The following is a 27171-nucleotide window of genomic DNA, read 5'->3' as shown; positions in this document are numbered from 1 at the left end:
GCATTGCCAATTTGTATGCTCATCATGCTGGTGACAACATCTATAATAAGAATCGGCTCCATTGAATTGTGTAAATGCCTCAGAAGGCAGCAGTGAAGTGCGCCCTGGTAGTGAAATCATACAGCAGATGTTGTTTTCGTTCACTTGCACAAGCTGCTATGGCTTTGTGATCTGTGATATCACAGTTGCTTTTCACTTGGAGTTTTGGGGTTTGGTGGCTGTTAAATGTTTCAAGGCCCAAGTTTTATCTTCCTGTGGGGCCTCTCTGAATACAGTCTTCAGTACAATGGCTAACATCAGCTCAGTACTCAAATCATAAAACTCTTGAATCCATCCCATTTAATTTTCCTTTCTCTGTTCTAGGCTGCAGAGAAATACTTTGAAGCTATTTCCTTTTCTTAAGCATATTCCATTCCAAGCTCTTCAGTTCTTTTTCCTGCCTTTAAACTCTTCCATGCTGATTTCCACATGGCTTTTGTATTAACTTCCCCCCCCCCCCCCCCCCGCATTTACTGAACTTTATCACCTTTCTCAAACCTGTCTTCTGAAAGCTTTCCCTCTGCCACTTAGGCCATCATTTGTGCTGGGAGCTTGGTTGATTTTCTGTATGTGTTTTGACTGTTTCATACCGTTATTTGGCAAAACTTACTTCTGCCTGAAACTTGTCACCAACCTTATGAATTGCTATTGTGTAGGTACTATAGTAAGTTATATTTATAACAAAAATCATAGAATCAATGGAACACATAGGGTTGGAAAGGACCTTAAGATCATCCAGTTCCAACCCCCTGCCATGGGCAGGGACACCTCAGGCTAGACCATGTCACCCAAGGCTCTGTCCATCCTGGCCTTGAACACCGCCAAGGATGAAGCATTTACCACTTCTCTGGGCAGCTTGGGCCAGCGCCTCAGCACCCTCACAGGAAAGAGCTTCTTCCTTCTATCCAACCTGAACTTCCTCTGTTTCAGTTTAAACCCATTACTTCTTGACCTGTTGTTACAGCCCCTGATGAAGAGTTCCTCTGCAGCATCCTTGTAGCCCCCTTCAGATACTGGAAGCTGCTCTGAGGCCTCCACGCAGCTTCTCTTCTCCAGGCTGAACGGCCCCAACTTCGTCAGCCTGTCTTAAAGCCTGAACCATCAATGGATTGTATATCTCTTCCTGAATTTGGTTTAGATTGTGAGATACTTAAGATTTGGACTTGGATCTTACTTCCATTGTGGAGAAGCAGCTTCATTTCCCCTCTAGGGAAATAGCTTTTGCCAAGGTTTGTGGGCAAACAAGCAACTGCCAATTCTTTTCTTCTTATGTTTCAAGCAAGAACAAGAAAGTTGTCTTGAAATGACTTGGACAGTGACTAAAGGGTAGAGTTGGAGTTGGAAGTTGCAGACCAGGAGTGACAACCTTTGAGTCTTTGATTAGTGAATTAATTGGGTACTGCTGACAGTTCTTGCTGAAGGTTGGCGTGTTAACTGGACTCTATGAAGGCTTTAGAGGAAAAAGGTGCTTACAGGAAAGAGGTGGAGTTGGGTATTTAGGAGTTAAGAAGAGGATTTTTGAGGTCAGGTGCCTTTCTCTTATCTCCTGTTCCAGGATTTTTTTATTTAAGGCAGTCCTGGCAAAAAAGATAGTTACAAGATGGGCTTTTCTGTTAGTACTGCTGCTAAGAGGGGGAATGTCACCAGTCAGTGTTTGAGGCAGTGTTTGGTTGCTGTGTATCTGAATCAGGCTGTGGTTGCTATCTAGTTCCATTATCCCCACATGCATTACATTTGTCATGCTTTATCTCACCTTTAATTTCCTACCATCCAAGTAAGGCAAAATGCAAAAGAATGGCAGGAGGTACTTGAATTGCTCTGGACACCCAGGACAAATCCACACTGACAAGAAGCAAGAGGAATTGGATTTTGAAGAAAGGCTACTCTAAACTAAAGATACAGGTACCTGGAGAGGAGCACTGACAGACTTTATTCTCTGCTGTCCACCCTCCAGTGAGCATATTGGGCTCCCTGAATGCTCAACTCTCATATGACACTGCACAGTGTCTGGAAGAGTCCTACCAGAGCCTCTGAGATGATACCCACAGATTGCTGTGCCTCAAGTTGGTATCCCTGTTTGTGGTAAGGACTCCCTGATGCTGGGCTGGGTGAACTCCACTAGCTTAACACTGTCGGCATCTGCAAGCTGTGCTTTCTGCTCTGGACAGGTCCTTAGGCTTAGAGGAGTTGGTGCAGACACTGCACAGGAAGGCAGGATGCTGACATCAGCACAGAAGAAGAAAGGCTGGAGGGAGTTAAGTATGATGGAAATAAAATGGATGATCACTATAACATATTGGTCACTGCTTAGTGGTTGAAGAGTAAAGTTCTCCATCTCAGTTTTTTCCTTCCAGTCTGACATCATCCACCTGCCTTAAAATAACATTTAAAATAGCTTTTAGTTTGTTTTCCAGTACAGGTTCTAATAGAATCAAATCTGCCCCTCCACAACAAGCTTATTGCATGTAATATTCTAACTTTACATCATCTCAGCCTAATCTCTTTAGACTTTGATTGCATTTTCCAGCTGTAAGCACTTGCTTTTAGTGAGCTTTTGAGATGGATATTTCAAATGATTTGCCTATCTCAACTGTTTTTACTTGAAATTTACTTGCAAAACCCTTCCAGGTGTACTTCAAAGTAATTGTGCTGCTTGCTATCATCTTAGGTGCATGTTTATCAGGGAAATTAGGCTTGCTTTTCCATGTAGCTTCCCACACTCTAGGAAATCACCATTAAAATATGACAGGATGGCATCTGAGCTAATGGTAATGCAAGTTTATTCCTTGTAGTTCAGTTAATTGTGGATATATTGGATTGGGAATTAAATGGCCTGTAAAGGAGCTGTGTGCTATTTTATTTATCCAGGCTGCCTTCTGCAATCTCAAGATATGGCCAAGAATAGATTCTAGCGCTTTTGTTACATAGAATCATAGAATCAACTGGGTTGGAAAAGACCTTTAAGATCATCAAGTCCAACCTTTACTCCATCCTTAAATACTGTTGTTTTTCATGCAGTGGTCCTTTCAAAACCCAAAGCCAACTTATTAATGCTACAGAATGCCCTGCACTTGTGACAGACATAGTTAGTAAAACTGGCTTCAAAAGTGAGAAACGTGGCTTTTGATTAAGCTGTTGTTGCTATCTTTCTTCTGCCCCTTCACCTCAGAGTATTCTCCTTGCAATTGCTGACATAACTATCTATTAAACCTCATAGTTCGCCTTCTGCATTTGGTAATCTGCCCTATGAACCCTTTTCTGGGGAACAGCGTCTCATGCAGATCTCAGACTTCACTCATGAAAAGCTTCAAAAAGAATGAGACATCCTCAAAAAAACCCCATCAAGCCAAGTTCTGGGTCTTGAGACAGTTTGACTTCATTTGTGATAGCCTTTAAGAGTTCCAGGAGGAGGAGGAAGACTCCATTATACTAAACACAAGAATAGGTAACAAAACCATTTTTGGAGAGTACCCAGTTCTTACTCTGATGTTTTTTCTACTCTGAAGCTTCATTTACGAGAGATGTCCTAAACTCATTCGTGTTTCTTGTGGCGGGTAAGGATGCACTAGTGACTAGAGGAACACTTCAGTGTTTGAATGTCCTGGCTTCAGTTTTACGCAGGTTTATTTGTGAATCAGTCACCTTCTTGTAGCCTGACCTCTTCTTGCAAGGATAAATACACAGAAGACTGCTCAGACACTTCAGTAGTGGAGATTAAATAGGTAACCAACATGTTGTAGATTCTCTCCATCAGGGACTGTAGTGATAGGAACAGGCGTGATGGATTCAAACTGAAACAGGGGAAGTTCAGGTTAGACAGAAGGAAGAAGTTCTTTACTGTGAGGGTGGTGAGGCACTGGCACAGGCTGCCCAAAGAGGGGGTGAATGCTCCATCCCTCACAGTGTTCAAGGCAAGGCCGGATGGGGCTTGGGGCAAGCTGCTCTAATGTGAGGTGTCCCTGCCCATGGCAGGGGGTTGGAACTGGATGATCTTAAGGTCCTTTCCAACCCTGACTGTTCTATGATTCTAAGAGCAAAAACTTCTTAGCCCAGCAATGAATATGTCACCATCTTAGTTTAAATCTGCATCATGAACACAAATGTTTGAATTATGGGGTTTCAGGAAATCAGGTTATTATGAAGAAACATGTGGAGCTTTAAAATTTGGATTTGTGTAGTATTAGCTTTCACTCACTTACTTTTAGCATAATATACCGAAGAAGCAAAGTCAGTGTTAGAACAGTCTCCTCTTACGTTCTTATATTTGAGTGTCTTTACTCCACAGTAGCAAAGCACTTTGCAGAAGAGTTCATGGTAAAGAAAAATATCTCTTAATCATAACCGGGGGGAATTCAGAAGCAGTTCAATAAATGCTTTTGTAAGAGGTGCATACCAAAGAGATTTGGGCATTAGAAAATACACCCACACTTCACAGGTTTAACCTGAGCTTTCTTGTGTGTGTTTTGCTAGTCAGGAGTGGCGAGAGCTTTTCTTCTTAATCACCTTCTGATTGTTTTGGAGAACAAAAATGTAACAGAAAATACTGTAGTCAAAGGAAGTATTAGCTCCAAAAATATTAACTGAACTTGTATGCTGAATGTCAGGGGAATACATTCTTCAGATGGTATATAAAGTGTGTAAGGCCAAAACGTATCGCTTGACACAGCACATTGGAACCGCGCATAAATGAGCACTGGGAATAAAACTCAAATGGTTTTGTTAATCTGTCTGTTCCTAAAATTCCCTCATTACCCCTCCCCAGTCTAGTAAATCACTGAAGTGGTTTCCCTCTTCAGAAGGATATCGGCATACATAGAATCATAGAATCACAGACTGGTTCAGGATGAAAGAACCTTAAGATCTTCCAGTTCCAACCCCCTGCCATGGGCTGGGACACCTTCCACTAGAGCAGGTAGCTCCAAGCCCCTGTGTCCAACCTGGCCTTGAGCACTGCCAGGGATGGGGCAGCCACAGCTTCTCTGGGCACCCAGTGCCTGCGCCTCAGCACCCTCACAGGGAAGAGGTTTTTTCCTTATCTCCAACCTGAACTTCCCCTGTTTCAGTTTGAACCCGTTACCCCTTGTCCTGTCACTACAGTCGCTGATGAAGTGTCCCTCTTCAGCATTCTTGTAGCCCCCTTCAGACACTGGAAGCTGCTCTGAGGTCTCCACGCAGCTTCTCTTCTCCAGGCTCAACAGCCCCAACTTCCTCAGCCTGTCTTCATACAGGAGGTGCTTCAGTCCCTGATCATCCTCGTGGCCTCCTCTGGACTTGCTCCAAGAGTTCAATGTCCTTCTTATGCTGAGAATACCACAACTGCACACAGCGCTGCAAGTGGGGTCTCATGAAATGGGAGTCCCACCAAGTGGGAAGCAGCTTAGATGATGTAGAAGTACTCCCCTGCACACTAACTTTAAATCCTTCTGGTTGGCCACCAGCTCTGCAGCAGTGATGCTGCCTTTAGTTTTCTTGGCCTTGTCCCAGCACTTTGACTTACTGGAAGCAGCTCTCTGGTGCGGCTGGGGCTGGAACGCAGTGTGCTCACACTGGTGGTATGCATCTGTGTTGGTGCTAGCGCAGAGGAGTAGGCTGTGTTCTGGCCTCCTTTGCTTCCTTTCTTTGCCCATGGTGGATTCTTTTCTTCCTGTGTCTTACAGCATGTTTGAAACTCTTCCAAGGATTCAGGGCATCTACTGGGGGATGTTGCTGCTGCCAAATAAACTTGATTTCTAGATATTCTACCTAAACTTCCCTTTTCCTTGTTTCAGTGTGTTAGAGTTGATCAGAATGCTGCTCTTTGGTAATACAAATAGCTTTCTCGGTCCTTCCCCTGTGTGAATCTCTTGGATTCCATGGTGCTTTCCTCTAGCTGCTGCCTAGCCAAGAATTAGGTAACTGCTCTTGTTTTTCAAGATCTTTCTTTTCCTTTGTAGTGCTCCTGGTTGCTGTATCTGAATCTTCCATCTCATTTGTCCCTTATAGTTCTTCCCTTAATAGTATGCCAGCCTCCGTACAGAGCTTTAATGCAGCATTCCTTTGTAATGTACTCACTGTCACATTTTTCTGTGGTGTTTTATCATAGAATCACAGACTGGATTGGGTTGGAAAGGACCTTAAAGCTCATTCAGTTCCAACCCCTGCCACGGGCAGGGACACCCTCCACTGGAGCAGCTTGCTCCAAGCCCCTGTGTCCAACCTGGCCTTGAACACTGCCAGGGCTGGGGCAGCCACAGCTTCTCTGGGCACCCTGTGCCAGCGCCTCAGCACCCTCACAGGGAAGAACTTCTTCCTTCTATCCAACCTGAAAATCTACCTTTCATCTACCTTTTAAATGACTTAATACCTTTAAATGATTCCTATGCTCTGGATGAACTTCTGCTTTAGATTTTTGACTTTAAATACCCGGAGAGATCTCACAGTCCTTTCTAATAACCCATTTGAAGTGTTACTTATTGCACCCGTTCTCACAATTCTTAGGAAGCTTTCACATAGATTTTACAGATCAGTAATCGCTTCACTATTTATTTCCTTCAATATTTTTCACATTAGGAATGTGGTGGCTGATACAAGCTGCAGCTGAATTGCTGATGGTGCAACTTCAGTTAATGTCCAGATAAACAAAATCAAGGCTTGCTTAGAGTTTGGGAAAGGGAATTGCAGGAGGTAAGAAACTGCTTTTGTAGCTTAAAAATAAGCATCTTAAACACCCCCTTGAGCCCATTTTTTATGGGTTTGTGTTTGGTTTTGAAGTCAGCGTTGGTCCATTGCTCCAGCCTGGAGCAAGAGTCTTGCATTTTGCTGAGTAACAGGAAGTTTAGATTGATCCTTCGTGCACATTAGCAAGTAGGGAGTTTAGTAATTACACGTTGGCAGAATTCCCACTGGGATGACTTGGTTTTCTCCCCTTGAGGTCCTTCTGAAATATGAAATGGAGACGGGAGTTTTCATTTCCTGACACTCTGAAGTGCAGTTATTGTATGCTTTGAAGTAGAAGATATTAAAAATGGCTGGTGGAAGGGAAAATCTAATTGCTCTGCTGCCCTCCTGGTGATAAGCCTTAAGCAAAAACAGCACAAGATGGAATTCAGTGGCCAAACCAGCTCATTCTGTGAAGTTGGGTCCTCTGAACTATCATGAAGTGCCTGTATTTGAAACGTCAGTGATAAACCTGCTCTAGGCTCTGGCTTAGTTATTACTGATAATATATAGCATACACTAGATTGGTACTAGTTGGATTTGATTCACATTAATTCCGCTGCTGACACTTAAAACACTGTGATAAGTGAGTTAGTAAGTTCTTTTATTAAGAACTGCCACTTTAATTTGAATGAGAGTCTCATTCTTTACTGTGAGGGCGGTGAGGCACTGGCACAGGGTGCCCAAAGAAGTTGTGAATGCTTCATCCCTGGCAGTGTTCAAGGCCAGGCTGGACAGAGCCTTGGCAACGTGGTCTAGTGTGAGGCATCTCTGCCCATTGCAGGGGGTTGGAACCGGATGATCTTAAGGTACTTTCCAACCCTGACTATTCTATGGTTCTTGTAAGGAAATAGTCTAGATTTTCCAGTTTTTAAGCTATTATTCTCTGTGTGTGTTCATCTTTGGTTTCATATCCCTGGAGATCCTCCTAAGAGAAGAATCTTTCTTTAAAAGGGGGAGTGCCTAATGGTAGATGGTTATAATCTCAGATGTACATGAACTGTGTTGCTTCACCATTGCTTTAATGGTAGACCCTCCAGTAATGATCTGTAGTTCACACCACAGCTGCTTGAGATGATTCCAGAATCAAAACATGTGAGAGAAAATCCCTTATCCTTCTGGCTCCTTTCAGGTATAGAATCATAGAATCATAGAATAGTTTGGGTTGGAAAGGACCTCAAGATCATCCAGTTCCAACCCCCCTGCCATGGGCAGGGACACCTCACACTAAACCATCCCACACAAGGCTTCATCCAACCTGGCCTTGAACACTGCCAGGGATGGAGCACTCACAACCTCCCTGGGCAACCCATTCCAGTGCCTCACCACCCTCACAGGAAAGAATTTCCTCCTTATATCCAATCTAAACTTCCCCTGTTTCAGTTTTAACCCGTTCCCCCTTGTCCTGTCACTGCAGTCCCTGATGAAGAGTCCCTCCCAAGCATCCCTATAGGCCCCCTTCAGATACTGGAAAGCTGCTCTGAGGTCTCCATGCAGCTTCTCTTCTCCAGGCTGAACAGCCCCAACTTCCTCAGCCTGTCTTCATATGGGAGATGCTCCAGTCCCTGATCATCCTCGTGGCCTCCTCTGGACTTGTTCCAGCAGTTCCATGTCCTTTTTATGTTGAGGACACCAGAACTGCACACAATGCTCCAGGTGAGGTCTCACAAGAGCAGAGCAGAGGGGCAGGATCACCTCCTTCGCCCTGCTGGTCACGCTCCTTTTGATGCAGCCCAGGATACGGTTGCTTTCTGGGCTGCGAGCGCACACTGCAGCCGGCTCATGTTCATTTTGTCATCGACCAGCACCCCCAAGTCCTTCCCTGCAGGGCTGCTCTGAATCTCTTCTCTGCCCAACCTGTAGCTGTGCCTGGGATTGCTCCGACCCAGGTGTAGGACCTTGCACTTGTCGTGGTTGAACTTCGTAAGGTTGGCATCAGCCCCCCTCACGAGCGTGTCAAGGTCCCTCTGGATGGCATCCCTTCCCTCCAGCGTATCAACCAAACCACACAGCTTGGTGTCATCGGCAAACTTGCTGATTCAAATTCTGCATGATGCTATCTGATAGGCTTTGTTATCTCATTATTTTGATTTTCTTCATGCAGTGATGGAACAAGGAAAAAGCTCCATGAGCCAGAAAGTGCGTTAAAACTGACTGTGCGGAGCACCACGATACCCAGACAATGAGACCGAGGTTTTCAGCCTCAGAATCTTGTTTATTTGCTTTACTTAAAGGGATATTTTAGTCCTTAGGTACCTATTTTAGGAAATACTTACTACTTTCCTTTCTCCTTTATCACAGTGAGGTGCAGTTGTCCCTAAAGTGAGGCTGAAAGCTGTAATGAACATCGTGTTTGTTAGTCCTGGTTTCAAATGAACTTTTAATGTAGAGTCAACTTTTTAACTGCAGAAATGTAACCTGTATCTCTTTGGGGTTTGAGTCTTGTAGAAACCCTAGCAGAGAGAAAGTTCTGTGTTCATTTAACAGAGGGAGGAAGAGCATTTTAACACTTAAAAAGATCCTTGCTGTTGGTGAATCTCTCAGTCGTTCTGTGTATAAACCTTAGAGAAGGGATCTCTTAACACTGTATAAATCATCTTGGTCACCTTGTGAAAAGCTGAAGCTGGTGATTTTTGCTTCCTTTTATAACAGCACTTTTCTTCCCTCTCTGAAAACATCACCTATATTCTAACTCGCCTATTGTCTTCCTGGTGTTTTCACACCCTGTGTATTATATCCTTACAGCCATGTTCTGTTACAACTGGACCTATTTACAACTTCTCTGGTTTTATCCTTTCGACTTCCTATCCTCATTTATTACAGAAATGACTTTCTAAAGTAGAATTAACTACATACGTGGGGAGATAGAAACTTGATGAAAGTAAGGTCCTTCAAATCGGTGCACTCTCCATCTGTACCAAGCTGTCTGTATAACATTAAGCACTATATTGTGCCGGTGTTTGCCTGTAAATACTGTTTCCTCTCTAAGTTTGTTTTTTGTCTTTGAGGTGGTCACTTTTTGCACAGATCTTTGCGCATTTTTTTTTTTCAGGGCCTGATCATAGAATCACAGAATGGTTTGGGTTGGAAAGGACCTTAAGATCATCCAGTTCCAACCCCCTGCCATGGGCAGGGACACCTCACACTAGACAGGTTGCTCCAAGCCCCTGTGTCCAACCTGGCCTTGAGCACTGCCAGGGATGGAGCTTTTACCACTTCTCTGGGCATCCTGTGCCAGTGCCTCAGCACCCTCACCGTAAAGAACTTCTTCCTTATGTTTAACTGAACTTCCCCTGTTTCAGTTTTAACCCGTTACCCCTTGTCCTGTCACTACAGTCCCTAATGAAGAGTCCCTCCCCAGCATCCTTATAGGCCCCCTTCAGATACTGGAAACTGCTCTGACATCTCCACACAGCTTCTCTTTTCCAGGCTAAACGGCCCCAGTGTTCTCAGCCTGTCTCCATACAAGAGGTGCTCCAGTCCCTGATCATCCTTGTAGCCTCGGCTGGACTTGCTCCAAGAGCTCCATGTCCTTTTTATGTGAGGACACCGGAATGATGACCTTGACTTTTAGGAAGATGATTTTGAATGTACATGAATTATCAAAAACACTTGTAAGATTTTGCTGCTGTATTTGTAGAACAGGGTGCAGATGTGGTGTATCCTTCACACAGCTGTAGACAGAGGCTTGTAGAAATGATGTTTTGCATAAATTTGGTTTAGTTCTAGTACTCTCTGGCATGCTGTCTATGAATAAAACGGAATCTTGGATCAATGATTTGCAGTAAAACACTCTTGAAAGACTTAGGAACTTTGGTAAGGTCAGTCACACACTCTGCATCTATCATGATTAAATAAATTGACATTGATTTAGCACTTTACCCAGTACCATGTATAACCTTTGTGGCCATAGTCTGGTTTGCTGCTGTGACAGGCCACCACATCATATAATCTGGCTTTTAAGTTTACTGAGCTTCATCCTGAAAGCAAGTTCATTGTGCTGCCCACTTCTGTTGGGAAGCAGCGGTAAACATCTCCTCTTCAGTGGAAAGCTTTACTCTCAATTCCAGCCCACAGTTACTTAGGGTTAGTTTATATGTATTCTTTTGTCAGTATTATCCTTTAGTTCTCTTTTGTCCTTGTCCCTTTGTCCACGGTGAGCAGTTGTGTTCCACCCAGCCACTGGTTTGTTAGGCTGGGTGAGCTAACCAGTTTATGTCCCTACTGATGTTGTAAGCTCCCATTCATCCCTCTTATGTAAGTGATGCTTCTCTGCACCTGATGTGCTTTCTCTTTTCTTCTATCAGTAACTAGATAGTGTAGTTACTATCTAGTATAGTCTGCTATTGCCTGGCATGAAGACTTTACTATTTTCCTTTCCTCTACTGGAAATAAATTTAGAAGGTTTGATGCCTACAGTGATATCTTATGGTGAGTCACCACACAATCTTAATTCACTTTTCTGTCTCTTTAAATAGATTACTCCTACATTTGGAATAAGGGTTCATATTGACATTGGCCATCATATTTAATCCTGTTCTGTCATTGCAGTCCTCAAGTTCATTCATTTCTTCTTCTGATAAACCAGTCATCCTTTATGTTGACAGATGTGCTGAAGCACAATCCTTTGGTTGCTAAAGAAAATCTAGATCACTCCCTGGACCAGCATTCAAGGAATCCAGTACTGAAGTAGAAGAATGTTGTACAGAGTTAAACCCTGATCCATCCATGTGCATTCATCTGATTTCGTATATACAGTCTATCTTCCAGCCATAACCAATAATTTCTACTTCAATTACTTTACATACCTTCTTGTCTCATCCCTTAGCAGCAAACTCTCCAATCTCTGGTTTTCCAAAAGAGAACTGCTGCTTTATTTTTCCTTTCTTTGGTAAAAACCTGGTGTAAAAGAGGAGGTTTTGTCACAGTTGAACTTATCCCCCAGTTTCAACTTCCATATCTGTTTCCTTCCGTACTTGTTTCACTTCCTTGCTTGTTGATTAACTTTCGAGTTAGAGACCTGTGGTTGTGTCACCCTTTTGTTCTTTCTTGCTATTGTTTGCTAATCTCTGTGCATATCCCACTGCTGGAACGAGTTAAAAATCCTTTTAAATGAATTTATAATAATAAATCCTGTTAAAGACTAGCTGGACTTCTGTGAAATACACCCTCAGAGGGACGTTGGCTTTGAAAGCGTTTCGGTTCTGGAGAGAAGTCATTTAGCCAGCAGCGTGCTGGCGGACTTCATTGCTCTTCTGCCCCCATTTCCCTTCTGAAAACCTTTGCTCAACTTTCTGTATGTTTTGCAAAGAGATTTGCCTAATCCCTGCTACAAATGTTCTGCATAATATAGGCCAAAAAGTGAACAGAAGGAGTGGCAGGAATGTACAGCTAGATTAGGCCTGTGGAATTTCCTCTTGCAGCAAGGTGGACCTAGATTAAACACTCATAAATTACCAGTAATTTAACATGATTATGGCTTTACAGGAAGTGTGGAAACCTTCCCCTTCCTCCAGAAGAACCCCTTGCTGCAGTCTTACATCCATCTGAAAGTTGTTTTCCTACTGCAGGCCTCTTCTCAAGTCACGTCCCTTCCCAGTTGCGGGTAAACATGATGGTATCTCTTTTGTTTCAGCATCTTCACATTGGATTTTTGCCAGGTTTTTGACACTTTCATAACAAAGTGACCTTGAAAAGTGATATTTATATCATGTCTAAAAGCTTCTCTTTGAGAGCTCCCTTAGAAAGCAGAAGGCTCAATATCCAGACATAGCCTTTGCTCTACTTTTTGAGGCTGATGACATCTTCACGTGGCTTATGGGAGGATGTGGTGATGGTCCGTGTACTGTACAACACTGAGTTACAGTGGATTTCTTCCAAAACTGATCTCCATTGAAAGTGAATCACTGCCCATTGCAACACTGTGGGAATGTGGTAAAAGGTTAATGATTAGATCTTAGGCAGAAGCTCTTCCCTGTGAGGGTGCTGAGGCGCTGGCACAGGGTGCCCAGAGAAGCTGTGGCTGCCCCATCCCTGGCAGTGCTCAAGGCCAGGTTGGACACAGGGGCTTGTGGAGCAACCTGCTCTAGTGAAAGGGGTCCTGCCCGTGGCAGTGGGTTGGAGCTGGATGAGCTTTAAGGTCCCTTCCAACACAAACAATTCTATGATTCTATGATGATTTAACCTTTAGAATTAAACCCAAAGAATTTAAACATGAAAAAGGCCTTTTCTTTGGTATAAACTTGTTTTTCTTTGCAGAGCTGTTTTGATTTCAGCTGGGCTTCTTTTACAAGAAGGAACTTAGTACAGAGCTGACAAGTAAAGTGAAGTCTCTGGCACGTCTGTTTTGCTTGTTATAACTTGGTGAAATTCATGGCTTGCAGGAGAAGATGTTGAATCAATGAGGAAGGTGTGATAAGAATCAGATGTGATTTTTACCTGGTTGAGAACTGTCTCAAACTGAAATTTGCATCTACTTTGTGAGTATTTAGAAGAGCAACCTTGTTACGTAGGTACATTTCTGCTTCAGAGAGCTTTATTTCCGTTTGGAACTGAATTTCCTGCAAGCCTCTAAGTATGGATTTTTGTTCCCAGAGATGCTGTAGTTCTTTGGGGTTTTATGGTCATAGTTTGGTAGTTTCACTTTTCTTTGTGATGGATCTTCTGCAGCAGGACTCCTGAAATATAGAATCACAGAATGGTTTGGGTTGGAAAGGACCTTAAGATCATCCAGTTCCAACCCCCCTGCCATGGGCAGGGACACCTCACACTAAACCGTGTCTTCCAAGGCTCTATCCTGGCCTTGAACACTGCCAGGGATGGAGCATTCACAACTTCCCTGGGCAGCCCATTCCAGTGCCTCAGCACCCTCACAGGAAAGAACTTCTTCCTTATATCCAATCTAAACTTCCCCTGTTTAACTTTGAACCTCTTACCCCTTGTATCACTCTATGTAAGTGCTCGTATTGAGAGTATTGATTCAGACATGGCCGGCACACTCTTGTGCTTTGTTTTAAGAAGTGAAACTCTTTTATTCAGCACTTTCTGAAGTTTCTTCTGCCTCTATATAGCCTCATCCATTGTACTTCTCATTAAGGGATTCGGAAATTGGAGTTTCAGTGTTATAGATATCTAACCAGTGGCGTGTGAAAGTGTGCAGTGTAATTTATGTAAGCAATAGTCTGTGTTTTTTTTAATAGGTTTGATCTTTTTCCTAAATTGCATGTCATTTTATTCCCATTCGTTCTCAAAATTATGATTTGTGGTTAGGCAAAAAAAAAAAAAAAAGCTGAATCTGCATCTCTTCTGCTGAGAAATGTACCATTTCCTTACGCTTCACTTAAACTTCTCAATATTTCCTTGTACTTTTGCATAGCCAGGACAGTGAAAAACCATCTAAATCAGACTGGGACAGTGGTCTTAAGGAAATTATTATTGTATAATCCCAGAGTGGTTTGGGTTGAAGGGACCTTAAAGCACATTCAGTCCCAACCCCTGCTGCGGGCAGGGACCCCTTCCACTGGAGCAGCTTGCTCCAAGCCCCTGTGTCCAACCTGGCCTTGAGCACTGCCAGGGATGGGGCAGCCCCAGTTTCTCTGGGCACCCTGTGCCAGCGCCTCAGCACCCTCACAGGGAAGAGCTTCTGCCTAAGAGCTCATCTCAGTCTCCCCTCGGGCAGGTTCAAGCCATTCCCCTTGGCCTGGCCCTACAGGCCCTTGTCCCAAGCCCCTCTCCAGCTTTCCTGCAGCCCCTTTAGGCACTGGAGCTGCTCTAAGGTCTCCCCTTCAGGAGCCTTCTCTTCTCCAGGCTGCCCCAGCCCAGCTCTCTCAGCCTGGCTCCAGAGCAGAGCTGCTCCAGCCCTCGCAGCATCCCTGGCAGTGTTCAAGGCCAGGTTGGACAGAGCCTTGGGTGGGATGGTTTAGTGTGAGGTGTCCCTGCCCATGGCAGGGGGGTTGGAACTGGATGATCTTGAGGTCCTTTCCAACCCAAACCATTCTATGATTCTGTCTCCATGGCCTCCTCTGGCCTCACTCCAACAGCTCCACGTCCCTCTTGTGCTTCTGCCCCAGAGCTGGATCAGGGCTGCAGGGGGGGTCTCCCCAGAGCACAGCAGAGGGGCAGGATCCCCTCCCTGAGCTGCTGCTCACGCTCTGGGGGTGCAGCCCAGCACACGGGGGGGTTCTGGGCTCAAGCGCTCACTGAAGCCGGGTCATGGGGAGCTGCTCCTCACCCAACACCCCAAGTCCTTCTCCTCAGGCTGCTCCATCTGGTCTCCCCCGCCTGTGTTTGTGCTGGGATTGCCCCGATGTAGGGGCAGGACCTTGCACTTGGCCTTGTTGAACTCCATGAGGTTTGCACAGACCAACCTCTGCAGGCTGTGATCTGTGATGGTTCATTCCGCTTGAGTTGTTCTGTGTGTGCACAGTGACCAGCACATGAATAGTAAAGCTTGAACCGGTTTCATTGAGAATGAGTCATTTGGTGACCTTAAAGTATCTGAAGGGAGTGTGGAGGAGGGAATTCCAAGAATAGGTTTAAGAAAAGGAAAAAAAAGCCAAACAAACAACTCTTATAAATACCAGGCTTGAACTATTTGGGGCTTTTATCTCCTTAAGGGATCAGGGTTTAATTCAGGAGCCGTGCAGTCCGTTTAAACCCATTTTACTGCCTGTTGCCAAGAAAGTAACCACCATCTAAGTAAAACTTTTTAGTTAAATGAGGTTTTTATTACTGTCCATAGATGTGAATAAAGACGAATTAGAGGGTTTTTAGCCTTTAAGTAGTTACATGTGTTGTACCGAGAGTAAACTTTGTATTATGTGTGAAAGCCAAAAACAACATCTGAAAAGGTGCAGCTCTTTGGGTGAAAACTGTTGAACCTTTCTTTAATGAGTGAATGCAGCTTTATTTATTTAAAGTACATAGTACCCAATTCTAAATCTCTGCTTTTGGTTTCTTACAGGGAACACAGTGAGTAACCTGATTTTCATTGTACCTCCACTCTATGGTGCGATTCAGACCCATAAAGATGGCCTTGAAAAACGCTATTTAGCTGCGTATTTGTGTCTTACAGGTATGTGTAAAGCTTCGTTTGCTGTTTCATTAGAAAGAGAGCTCTGATGTGCAATGAATAGTATCCAAATAGGAATTAACCAAGTAGTTAAATCCAAATACTATGTGTGTTTAATGTAAACCTCCTGTTATATTTGTTAATGTTTACTGAAACATTGTTAATGTTTACTATTTGTTAGGAAAACATAGAATCCTTGAATGGTTTGGGCTGGAAAGGACCTTAAGATCATCCAGTTCCAACCTCCTGCCATGGGCATGGACACCTCACACTAAACCATGTCACCCAAGGCTCTGTCCAACCTGGCCTTGAACACCGCCAGGGATGGAGCATTCACCGCTTCTTTGGGCTTGTAGAGCATCATGTACCAAAATGTTATCTTAATTAAAGCCTTGGTCAGTCACTGTGGAAAATTTTCATGGTGTATCCTTTTGCTCTCTGGATTTTGGAAGTTTCAGGCAGCATAAGCAGCAAGTTCCTCCTTAGACTGAACAGGAACTGAGTTTTCTCTTGATCTTCTAAACTGACATTACCTGTTTGATGTTGACTGTTGAACTCAGCTTAATGCACTGATGATGTTTACTGTCTTAGCAAATAACATCTGTCCACCTGTAATGGACATGAAAAAATAACATAGCATGAAGATAGAATTCACTTAATAATTATATGAGATTTTGAAGCGATTCTCTTCTGGCTTGAAGTCCTTCTCAGTGTATCTTAGCTTCCTGCTTCCTTTTCTGATCATTTACAGATAATGTCCTGTGTGTCCTACTTCCAAGCAGTTTCACACTACATTAATATCTTTGTGACATTCGTTTGGAACAGTAGTACAAGAAATGGCTGAGATCCTGAGGGAAATGGAAGGGATTTCTTTAATGAGTTTGCATGTGTTTTCAGTTCCTCTTTGGCATGTATCACGCAGTAAACTGCCATTGTGTCTGGGAAGTTCTGCAAAGGTGAAAGAACAGTGTGACATTAGTGCATAGGTGAACTTAAGGGCAGTCTGTTCTTTAAAGTAGCAAAATCCAGAAAAGAACCAACTTTATTTAAAATGTTAATAGTTACTCTGTTATCTTTAAAAGCGCTGATACTGCATTTATAGCTCTAACAAGATCTTCTGTAAGTATGTCTGGTAATAATTAAAATGCTGCGAAGAATGAGTTTGGTTGAGGAGGCCTTTAATAATAATTTTGTTTTCATTGAAGGTAGGTGATGGGGTGGTTCTGCACAGGACATTCCCTTATACATAGAGTCCCAGACTGGTTTGGGTTGGAAGGGACCTTAAAGCTCATTCAGTTCCAGCCCCCTATCATGGGCCGGAACACCTTCCACTAGAGCAGGTTGCTCCAAGCTGTGTCTTACCTGGCCTTATGTAACCCAAAGTTGTTTTCCTTATGAGGAAAGATATTTGAAGGTGATTCAGATTTGGCAGTTGGGTTTCAAAGCAGGTTTCACGGAATTCCTGTGTTTCACAGGGTTTCTGTGTTTGCTATACCTGTTATCTCTGTGGAGAGATAAATCCTTCCCAGTCTTTGGTGATTTATAGTAAATCGTAGAATAGTTAGGGTTGGAAAGGACTTTAAGCTCATCCAGTTCCAACCCCCTGCCATGGGCAGGGACACCTTGCACTAAACCATGGCACCCAAGGCTCTGTCCAACCTGGCCTTGAACACTGCCAGGGATGGAGCATTTACAGCTTCCCTGGGGAACCCATTCCAGTGCCTCAGCACCCTTACAGTAAAGAACTTCCTCCTTATATCTAGTCTGAACTTCCCCTGTTTAAGTTTTAACTCATTACCCCTTGTCCTATCACTATAGTCCCATTACAGTAGACATGCTATCACTACAGTAGAAATGCTACTTTTAAGAATGGCACACTTACGTATTTAGACAAACACTGTTGAAAACCACATATCCATATGCTAAATGTATTCTTGACACCAATTAAACTGTAACATACACTAGGTACAACTTCATGGTTTCTTAGCGTCAGCTTTGCTGATGTGTGAAAGAGAAGCAGCAGCAAGGTACAGCTTTGGATGTGTCTAAACGCTTTCCAAATAGCCATTTGTAGGCTTTTTATGGGTTTGAGTAATTATTCATTTTTGTCTTAGGAGAAAACAGTTTGGCAACAGGAATTCTCGAAGGTTGAGGTTTACTTCTAAAAAGACAGGGGAAAAGCCAGCGCGTCAGCGTTTGCTGAAGCTGACTTGCATCTTCTTGAATCAAAGTATCCCATTTTCCCATTCTTTCTAAATTAATGCAAATAAATCAGAGAATCATGGAATAGTTTGGGCTAGAAAGGACCTTAAGATCATCCAGTTCCACCCCCCTGTCGTGAACAGGGACACGTCACACTAAACCATGGCACCCAGGGCTCTGTCCAACCTGGCCTTGAACACTGCCAGGGATGGAGCATTCACAGCTTCCCTGGGCAACCCTGTATCAGCGCCTCACCACCCTCACAGGGAAGGACTTCCATATATCCAACCTGAACTTCCCCTGTTTCAGTCTGAACCCATCACCCCTTGTCCTGTCACTACAGTCCCTGATGAAGAGTCCCTCTCCAGCATCCTTGTAGGCCCCTTCTGATACTGGAAGGCTGCTCTGAGGTCAAATGCAAATATGTAAAACTCTGTGTTTGAGACTCAGTCCTCCCTGTAGCTTGTTGCTACCTCTGTCAGTGACATGTTGTGATGGACAAAGTGTGCTGCTATCTGACCAGAGTGTCAGGCTTGACTGGCTTGAGTGGACATTTCTCATATACTGTTTGATATGTTAAAAACTACCCTAAGGGTCTGGGTGAACACAATAAATACCATGGACTTCATTCAGTTTTATACTGTCCTTTGTGTCCATGAAGGGGAGCTCAGCCTGTGTGTTTGACAGCAGTACTGGAGGGCAGTCCTGAGTTCCAGCTGAGCTCTGCTATCTGGCCCTGGGATGCCTTTTACTCCTGTATGAAGTGATAAATGCTTGCATGATTTGATTTTCATCTCATAGGTTGGAACCTGCCATTAAAGGTTGCTCCCAAGAACATTTCTCTTCTGTTTTGTCTCTGCTTCACTATTCCTAATGTTTCATAGCAGTTGAAAGATGAAAAGGAATATAGAAAGCTTTATAGTTGCTCAGTGAAAACCAGGAACAGGATAGTTTGGAATCACAAACCTCTTAACGTTTGTTCTACTACAGAACAAAAGCAGCAGATATGAAGATAAAGAGAACTTGGAGTTGAAATATGCCAGGAACACTGGCATGCTTTCTGTGCATGTGACTGAATGAGGGGCATGCTGAAGTGGAGATGGAGTAAGTGTAGAGAAATTCCTTTTTGTAAGAAAGTACGAGAGAGAATTCTTTCCCTTACAGTAATTTTATTTATTAACGGATTTCACTCTGCTGACTTAATTTGTAACAAACAAGGGTAGATTTAATCTGGAAAGGAGCAGTGAATTTAACATTAAGTTAAATGCTAAGAAAGTTGAGGCTGTTCAGCCTGGAAAAGAGAAGCTGCGTGGAGACATCAGAGCAGCTTCCAGTGTCTGAAGGGGGCTACAAGGATGCTGGAGAGGGACTTTTCATCAGGGACTGCAGTGATAGAACAAGGGGTGATGGGTTCAAACTGAAACAGGGGAAGTTCAGGTTTGATAAAAGGAAGTTCTTTACCATGAGGGTCCTGAGGCGCTGTCACAGGATTGACCAGGGAAGCTGTGAATGCTCCATCCCTGGCAGTGTTCAAGGCCAGATTGGACAGAGCCTTGGGTGCCATGGTTTAGTGTGAGGTGTCCCTGCCCATGGCAGGGGGTTGGAACTGGATGATCTTCAGGTCCTTTCCAACCCAAACTGTTCCATGATTCTATGATTCCTTTGTGTTTTACCATGCTGTGTTCAGTGCTTCACTTTAAATCCCACTATTTCTTTTGTCACGATGTATTTCCTCTTGGAACCAAATGCATTTTGCATTTGGGAAGCTCTCTTCATTTCACATATATGCTAAGATCCAAAGTTGGCAGGCCAAGAAGGGTATTTCTAAATAACTGTACAAATTAATTTCTTGTTCATACTGGTGCTGAGATGAGGTGCACTTTTCATCACATTCTTTGAGATACAGCCCACTGGTCTCAACCCTTATTTCTGCTGCTTTTAGGCTCAAAGGGAATGCGGTCAATGAACTCAGTAGAAACTGGATTTGATCTGTAAGCTTTAGGTTACTATTTAACCTATAAATGATGAAGAAGAATCTTAAGTTAGCATGTAGCATCTCATGAAGTAAGTGGCTGTCGTTACCTTGAAGAATAAGTAGTTGGGGTTGGATTTTCTCTATCATAGAACAGAATCAACCAGGTTGGAAAAGCCCTTTAAGCTCACCCAGTCCAGCCATTGCCCAGCACTGCCAAGGCCACCACTGCCCCATGGCACTGAGGCCTCGTCTCCACGGGGTGTGAACCCTTGCAGGGCCGGTGCCTGCAGCCCTGCCCTGGGCAGCCTGTTCCAATGCCTGAGCACCCTCTGGGGCAGGAATTGTTCCTCAGCTCCATCTAAACCTGCCCTGGGGCAGCTTGAGGCCAGTTCCTCTTGTCCCATCCCTTGTTCCTTGGGAGCAGAGCCCAGCCCCTCCTGGCTCCATCCTCCTGTCAGGCACTTGTAGGGAGCCATCAGGTCCCCCCTGAGCCTTCTCTTCTCCAGACTGAACCCTCCAGGTCCCTCAGCCATTCCTCATATGACTTACTCTTCAGACCCTGTGATGCTGTGGTATTGTATCAGGTTCTACCATATGTTGTTTTCTCGTGTCCTGGGAAGCCATGAAAACCAAATGGTTGGTGTTATAGAATAGTCTTGATTTTAAGAAACAGCTACTTATATATGTGTATATATATACATGCAGTGTGTGTGTCTATATATATAAAAGAGAAGGGGTGTAAGTTCTTTGAACCTAAGAAGACAAGAAAAAGCAGTCACTGAAGTTAAGTACTTTATTAGACGCTTTACTTGGACACTTAAATCTGGAAGGATTGTGTTGGTTTGTATTTCTTTGGCATGTTCTGTAGGGCTCAGTCGTTCAAGCTGTGCCAAAGGGGAGGGACAAAAAAGATGCAGAAAGTTTTCTGTGTTAGACATAGCCATAAACAACTTACTCCATGTCTAGTGAAACCCGCTCTATCTGTGAAAATAGTTATTAGAAGCCCTTCAGTCAGAGTTAATGCCCTTATTCTTTCCTAATAGCTGTAGAGAAGGTGCTTAGGCCACGTCCATGTTAGTAAATCAGATGTGCTTGGGAGCATTCCTGAGTGCTGGAGCCAAGCAGCGTGGAACAGCCCATGTCTGTTCATCTTAGCCTCCAAAGCGAGGTGACTGCATACAAATTCTCTGCTGGGCACAGGCCCTGGAGTCTTCTGGCTGCTGTGACGTGCCTGGGAGCTGCTCAGGGGAAGTTGGCACGGGCTAGATTCACACCACAAACTGCTCTGACAAGTCACAAGCACAGAGGGTTGAGTTACAGCATCTGGGAACAGTCCTAGCCATGCTCCACTTTCCTTGTAACCGGGTCTTTCCCATCTCTTATGCTGTGGACGGAAACCATTACAAAGCATCATCATTCCCTAAGAACTCTTCATTTAATTCTGCTTTTTCATCTTGTTTCATTCTTTGACTGTCTGTGATGCAGTGTGGCGGTGGTGATCTTCAGTTCTGTCACTGTAAGAAGCTGTAGGTGGGATTCAGCTCTGGATTCATACACCTAAATACGTGTCTCCACAGAGGGGTCTGTCTGCCATTGCAGTCAGTAAAGCCTAGAGAATCATTTGGCTCATCCTGAATTACTCTTTATAATGCCAGTTCATGTATAGATACCTAAATAAAGGTGTTAGCATCTGGAGCATCCTTCCTTTGGAATGTTTTCATACAGTACCTCTACAGTTTAAATTCAAACCACATCTCTGAAATCCTCATAAGTAGTATTTTTTTCTATAAAGGCTTTAGGCCTATGATAAGAATCTTGAATCTGATGGATCAAAGTTCATCTGAAATGAACTGTCTCTGCTTATGTGATACTTCTTCCTAAAACTATTGAAAAATCCATAGGGGATATTTGTGTCCTTCTGAGGTTCAAATCCAGAGAGTTTCCGTGGTTCATATATGGAGCTGGATCTTATGTATAATGTCAGATTATTCCTAGCATGGATATTGCCTTCCAGTCTTTGATGGTGTTGCACAGCCATATAGCTATATATGAAGCACAGTTTGCAGATGCATTGCTTTTATGTCATCACTGACACATCAACTGATAGTAACTACACATTGTATTTGCTGCAGGACAAGAAGAACCATGTTAGTCCACATACAGCAGCTAACCTGACTTTGCATTCCCAGTCTTTTAAAGTGCTATTCTGATCTCATAATACTGTGACTTAATGTGTATTCTGTGCTTAACACGTAACATATATGTATCCCCCTTGAGAGGCTGGTTGATATTAAGATGCTGAGTGACTTGTAGTGCCTATGAAAAGTGAGTTACAGGAGTTAGAAAGGAAATGGTATTGCTTCAGGTGGTGTTAAAGCTTCCCAACTGATTCACAGCTTTCAGTGACTGAAGCTCCTTTGCAAAAGGAAACACCTAAAATGTAAACTTTAAGCCCTGCTTGAAAGAGAAGGAGCAAATCTATTGCTGGGCTGTTGATGGCTGTATGGGAAAGTTGCTTCTATTGAAATCTGGTGTAATTGCAGTGATTGTGGTCACTAGTATTTTGGAAAGTACAAAGCTGGTGGAACATCTCATTGCAGCAATGGGTTTTGTGAAGTAAATATTAATAGAATCATAGAAACCCAGACTGGTTTGGGTTGAAGGGACTTTAAAGCTCATCCAGTTTCAACCCCCTACCATGGGCAGGGACACCTTCCACTAGAGTAGCTTGGTCCAAGCCCCCTCCAAACTGTCCTTGAACACTTCCAAGGGTAGGGCAGCTACAGCTTCTCTAGTATTCCTTAGGAATGCCTTGATCCTGAAATTATGTGGTGAGAAGTATTTCTAAAGGTAGCTTCATTTCTGTAGAACTAGAGGTAAAAGTTATATGTGAAGATATTTGAGCTCAATTCTTTCCTGTTAGGGTGGTGAGGCACTGGAATCGGTTGCCCAGGGGGGTTGTGAGTGCTCCATCCCTGGCAGTGTTCAAGGCCAGGTTGGATGAAGCCTTGTGTGGGATGGTTTAGTGTGAGGTGTCCCTGCCCATGGCAGGGGGGTTAGAACTGGATGATCTTGAGGTGCTTTCCAACCCTAACTGTTCTATGATTCTATGATTCAAGGATTAAACTGTTATTTACAGGAGACAAATACATGTCAAACCCCTTCTAAATTCACAAGTTAAAATAGGTAACAAAAGGGTAGTGTGCTGCAGGTATAGCAGAGAAAATCAAGATTTCCTTGTGATCCTTGGCATGTGATGGGTGTTTCTTCTTTCTGCATTGCAATGTTCTCAGCACTGAACCATGGTGCATTAAGCCATGAGACAGCAACTTTGATGAGCACAGCTCTCGGCCCAGTGAGTGCAGTATTAGGTATCAGCTCCCTTCTGCTGAAGTTTACCAGTTATATAGTGATGTTAGTGAAGCAGAATATGTCATACGCTTCAGCTGCTGCACTTCATCTCTTAATGCAGTTTCTTTTCTTGCTCCTTTTGGAACAGGTTCACAAAGCTTTTTGCACAGTTCTGTGTTAAGATATAACATCTGCCAATGAGAAACGTGGTTCTTAGCTCATGCAGTGTCTAGTTGTAAAACGTTTCTAAGTTGTGCCTTTGCAGTAAGCAGGTATAAATGAGATATGTAAAGAATCAGGTTTAATTCTTTAGTCTTCATTTAAACCGTTTCTTCAAAGAGATGCTATTGTGCATAGTTACCACAGCAGTGTTTGAGGGGGTGTTGTCTGTGCAGTCTTGAGAGGGAGAGTGTCATCTGATGAATAATCACTAGAGTCATAGAATGGTTTGTGTGGGAAGGGACCTTAAAGCAGATCCAGTTCCAATCCTCTGGCATGGGCAGGAACACCTTCACTATGGTGGTTTATGTTCTGGTGGACACCCATGCTTATTTTTCCCAGAGGATTAAAGACATTAATGTATTTGGCAATACATGTGTAAGTGTCACTGCATCAGTGAAGTTACATGCTTAGGTATTTGTACATGTATTAGGCATTGCTTACATGCTTATTGCTTACTTACTTACTGCTTACATGCTTATTGCTTACATGCTTATGTGCGTACATGCTTATTGCTTACATGCTTAGGTATTACTACATGTAATAATCACGATTCTAGCCTAATTGCGTCCAAAGAACCATCTCCAAAGATGTCTAATGAACTGTCTTTGGAATCCTTTATAGAACGCAGAGCTGTTAGAGTGAGTTATAGAATCCCAGACTGGTTTGGGTTGGATAAGCTCTAGCTCATCCAGTTCCAACCCCCTGCCACGGGCAGGGACACCTTCCACTATAGCAGGTTGCTCCAAGCCCCATCCACCCTGGCCTTCAGCTTCCAGGGAAGTGTTCAGTTAAGTCTGTTAAGGCATCAGTGAGATGTCACTGCCTTGTGAACAAAGTTCAGATCTTGCAGCACAGCAGCACTACCCAGTGATCGAGGCTTGAGTGCAAATGACTTGGCTTTCTCCGAAAGCAGTCTGAGGTAAAACATAATTTCTTGAAGGAAGACAAGACATCATATTAATGGACTTGTTCTTGCAAAATAAAAATGAGCTGGTGCTTAATGAGAGTGTTTCACTGATAACATTTCCAAGTGATGAATGATACATTAACTGCTCGACCAGCTTTGCTCCGAACAGTGAAATAACTTCCAAGAAACATTGTCCTTGTCTGACTGAAAAAGCTGTGTATAGGCAAAGTGTATATCTCATAAATTAACTTCAGAAGCAAATCCAGAGTTTAAAAATCAACTATCTCAAGTCAATGAAAATCATTACACAGAAGGGTGAGCTTCCAAGCAGGCGGCTTGGATATGGTGATCTCATTTCATGCAATGAATCGCTGCTGTGTGGGCTTTATCTGTTTACCCTGACCTTCTAGTTCTTGAGTTCCAGCAGCAGCTAATTGCTGCTTCTAGAGCTGATGACAAGCTCCTTGTAAAATGTACCTTTTCAATCTGAACAATAAGCAGAAATATCACGGGCTTTCCGCAGTATTAGCAGTTGAGTGATGCTTTGCCTTATAGAAGGATTAAGACAGATAAATCTTAATGTACTTGAAACAGAAATGGAATAGTGATGTCCCATTCATTCTGGGTTCCCTCTGCTTCTGTCCTCATTGAGATTCATAGGGGACAGTATTGAGAACCCCATAAATTCAAGGACGTCTTTGGTTACTAAAATGTGAAGTAGAAGGCTGGAGAAAACTGGGGGGTTGTCCCTGAAATGGGATGCTGATGTTCTAATGGGGTTTTTTTTTCCCCAGTAAAGTTTATATATTGAAATTAATGTACTGCAAAGATTTCCATATAGACTTTTATGTTAACCATAGCTTTGATTTGTTTTCAGCTGTGGGATTGGGATCTTGGTGCTTCCACATGACCCTGAAGTATGAAATGCAGGTGAGTATTCATAAATAGCTGAGAATCGCTTTATGTATATCTACCTATAAAGTCATATTATTGTCTAAATGAAACTCATACAGCAAGAGTTAATCTACCTTAAGTATCATTGTGTGTGACTCCTGCTCTCAACAGGAGTAGCACAGGTCTTGTTTTCCATCAATAGGTATACAGAAATATAAACCTTAAAATAGGAGCTATAAGCAATTACTTACGTTGGTAGAAGACACTTCATCCTTTGGGAAGTTACACTATCTTTTCACGCAACTGTGGGTTAATAAGACTAGAGTTATTGCTATTTATTGTATCCCTTTTTTCATCTTAATGTGTTCTATTATGTGTTCTACTAATCTAGATGTACCTGTAACATTAATAGTGAAGTCAGTATCTTCTGAGTAGCAACAGCTGAGTCTTCCTCTCTTTCTTATTCTCAAGTACAAGCCATTCTAAAGGGACACAAGGAGACTGGTCCTGTTTTAGGTTTGAGAAGATAAAGGAAACTGATCTTTGAATCAAAGTTCAAAACTAAGAAGCCTATGTTCAGAAGTGTGTATTGGCAGTCTGTGCTTCCCCCATAGTAAATAGAAATCCTAGAATGGTTTGGGTTTGAGGGGACCTTAAAGCTCACCCAGTTCCAACCCCTGCCACGGGCAGGGACACCTTCCACTAGAGCAGCTTGCTCCAAGCCCCTGTGTCCAACCTGGCCTTGAACACTGCCAGGGATGAGGCACCCACAGCTTCTCTGGGCACCCTGTGCCAGCGCCTCAGCACCCTCACAGGGAAGAGCTTCTGCCTAAGAGCTCATTTACACTCTCAGAACTCTGTCTCTGAATTAACACAATGCAAGAAAGTTCCAAAATCAGGAAGTAAACATGCAAGCACATCACAACATACTTCCCTAAGGGCCTAAAGTTCTATTTTATCTTATGGGAAAAACGCATTTCAGTTTCTCTGTGAAGTTTGCAGAGAAGCAAGAGAATGATGCTGCTTGCATTGAGCAGGTTTATCTAGACTGACTTCCCAAAACTATTTCTTACCAGTGTTTTAGGAGGTATGAACAGTACAAATGGCATGATCCTTTGAAGGCTGGGCTTTTTATGAGACATCATATACAAAAGATTCAGGGTAACAAGCTTATTAATGCAGGCGCTTTCAGTTGGATCAGATTTGAAGTACAGTCAAGAAGGTGGATATAGAATCATAGAATGGTTTGGGTTGGAAAGGGCCTTAAGATCATCCAGTTCCAACAGCCTGCCATGGGCAGGGACCGCTCACACTAAACCATGGCACCCAAGCCCCTGTGTCCAACCTGGCCTTGAACACTGCCAGGGATGGGGCAGCCACAGCTTCTCTGGGCACCCTGTGCCAGCGCCTCAGCACCCTCACAGGGAAGAACTTCTTCCTCATATCCAACATAACTTCCCCTGTTTCAGTTTGAACCCATCACCCCTTGTCCTGTCACTACAGTCCCTGATGCAGAATCCCTCTCCACTTTAAAACTCCTGTTTTCTTAAGACTTCTCTCTCCTTAATGAATTTACTGTGAGTTAAAAGTACTTTTCATGTTTTGATGTCTCTGCTTTTTATAGCTGTTGGATGAGCTGCCAATGATATACAGTTGTTGTGTGTTTGTCTACTGCCTGTAAGTACTTGTTATTTCTTTCTGAATATTTATAAACTAGTAACCATTTAGTATCTGTGAAGCCCAATCTGGTGTCTAGTGAGGCTGACACTGAAGCTTCTACTGCTTTCAGTGAGATCTCTGTTTTGCAGCATTATG

The 27171-nt window shown here is 43.4% G+C and overlaps 1 protein-coding gene across 1 annotated transcript in view; it reads left to right on the top strand.

Annotated features, from left to right (window-relative positions):
- The window catches only part of ACER3 (alkaline ceramidase 3), a 61235-nt gene that overhangs the window by 9415 nt on the left and 24649 nt on the right, over positions 1–27171 (top strand). The window contains exons 2-4 of the mRNA XM_065678884.1: positions 15698–15808; positions 25340–25392; positions 26981–27033. Coding sequence (XP_065534956.1) covers positions 15698–15808; positions 25340–25392; positions 26981–27033 — 217 coding nt within the window. The remainder of the gene's footprint in view (positions 1–15697; positions 15809–25339; positions 25393–26980; positions 27034–27171) is intronic.

The sequence above is a fragment of the Lathamus discolor genome, chromosome 4 (genome assembly GCF_037157495.1).
Source record: "Lathamus discolor isolate bLatDis1 chromosome 4, bLatDis1.hap1, whole genome shotgun sequence".
NCBI classification, from domain to species: domain Eukaryota; kingdom Metazoa; phylum Chordata; class Aves; order Psittaciformes; family Psittacidae; genus Lathamus; species Lathamus discolor.
Note: the sequence above shows the minus strand (reverse complement) of the source record. Positions and strands in the feature narration are given on the sequence as shown.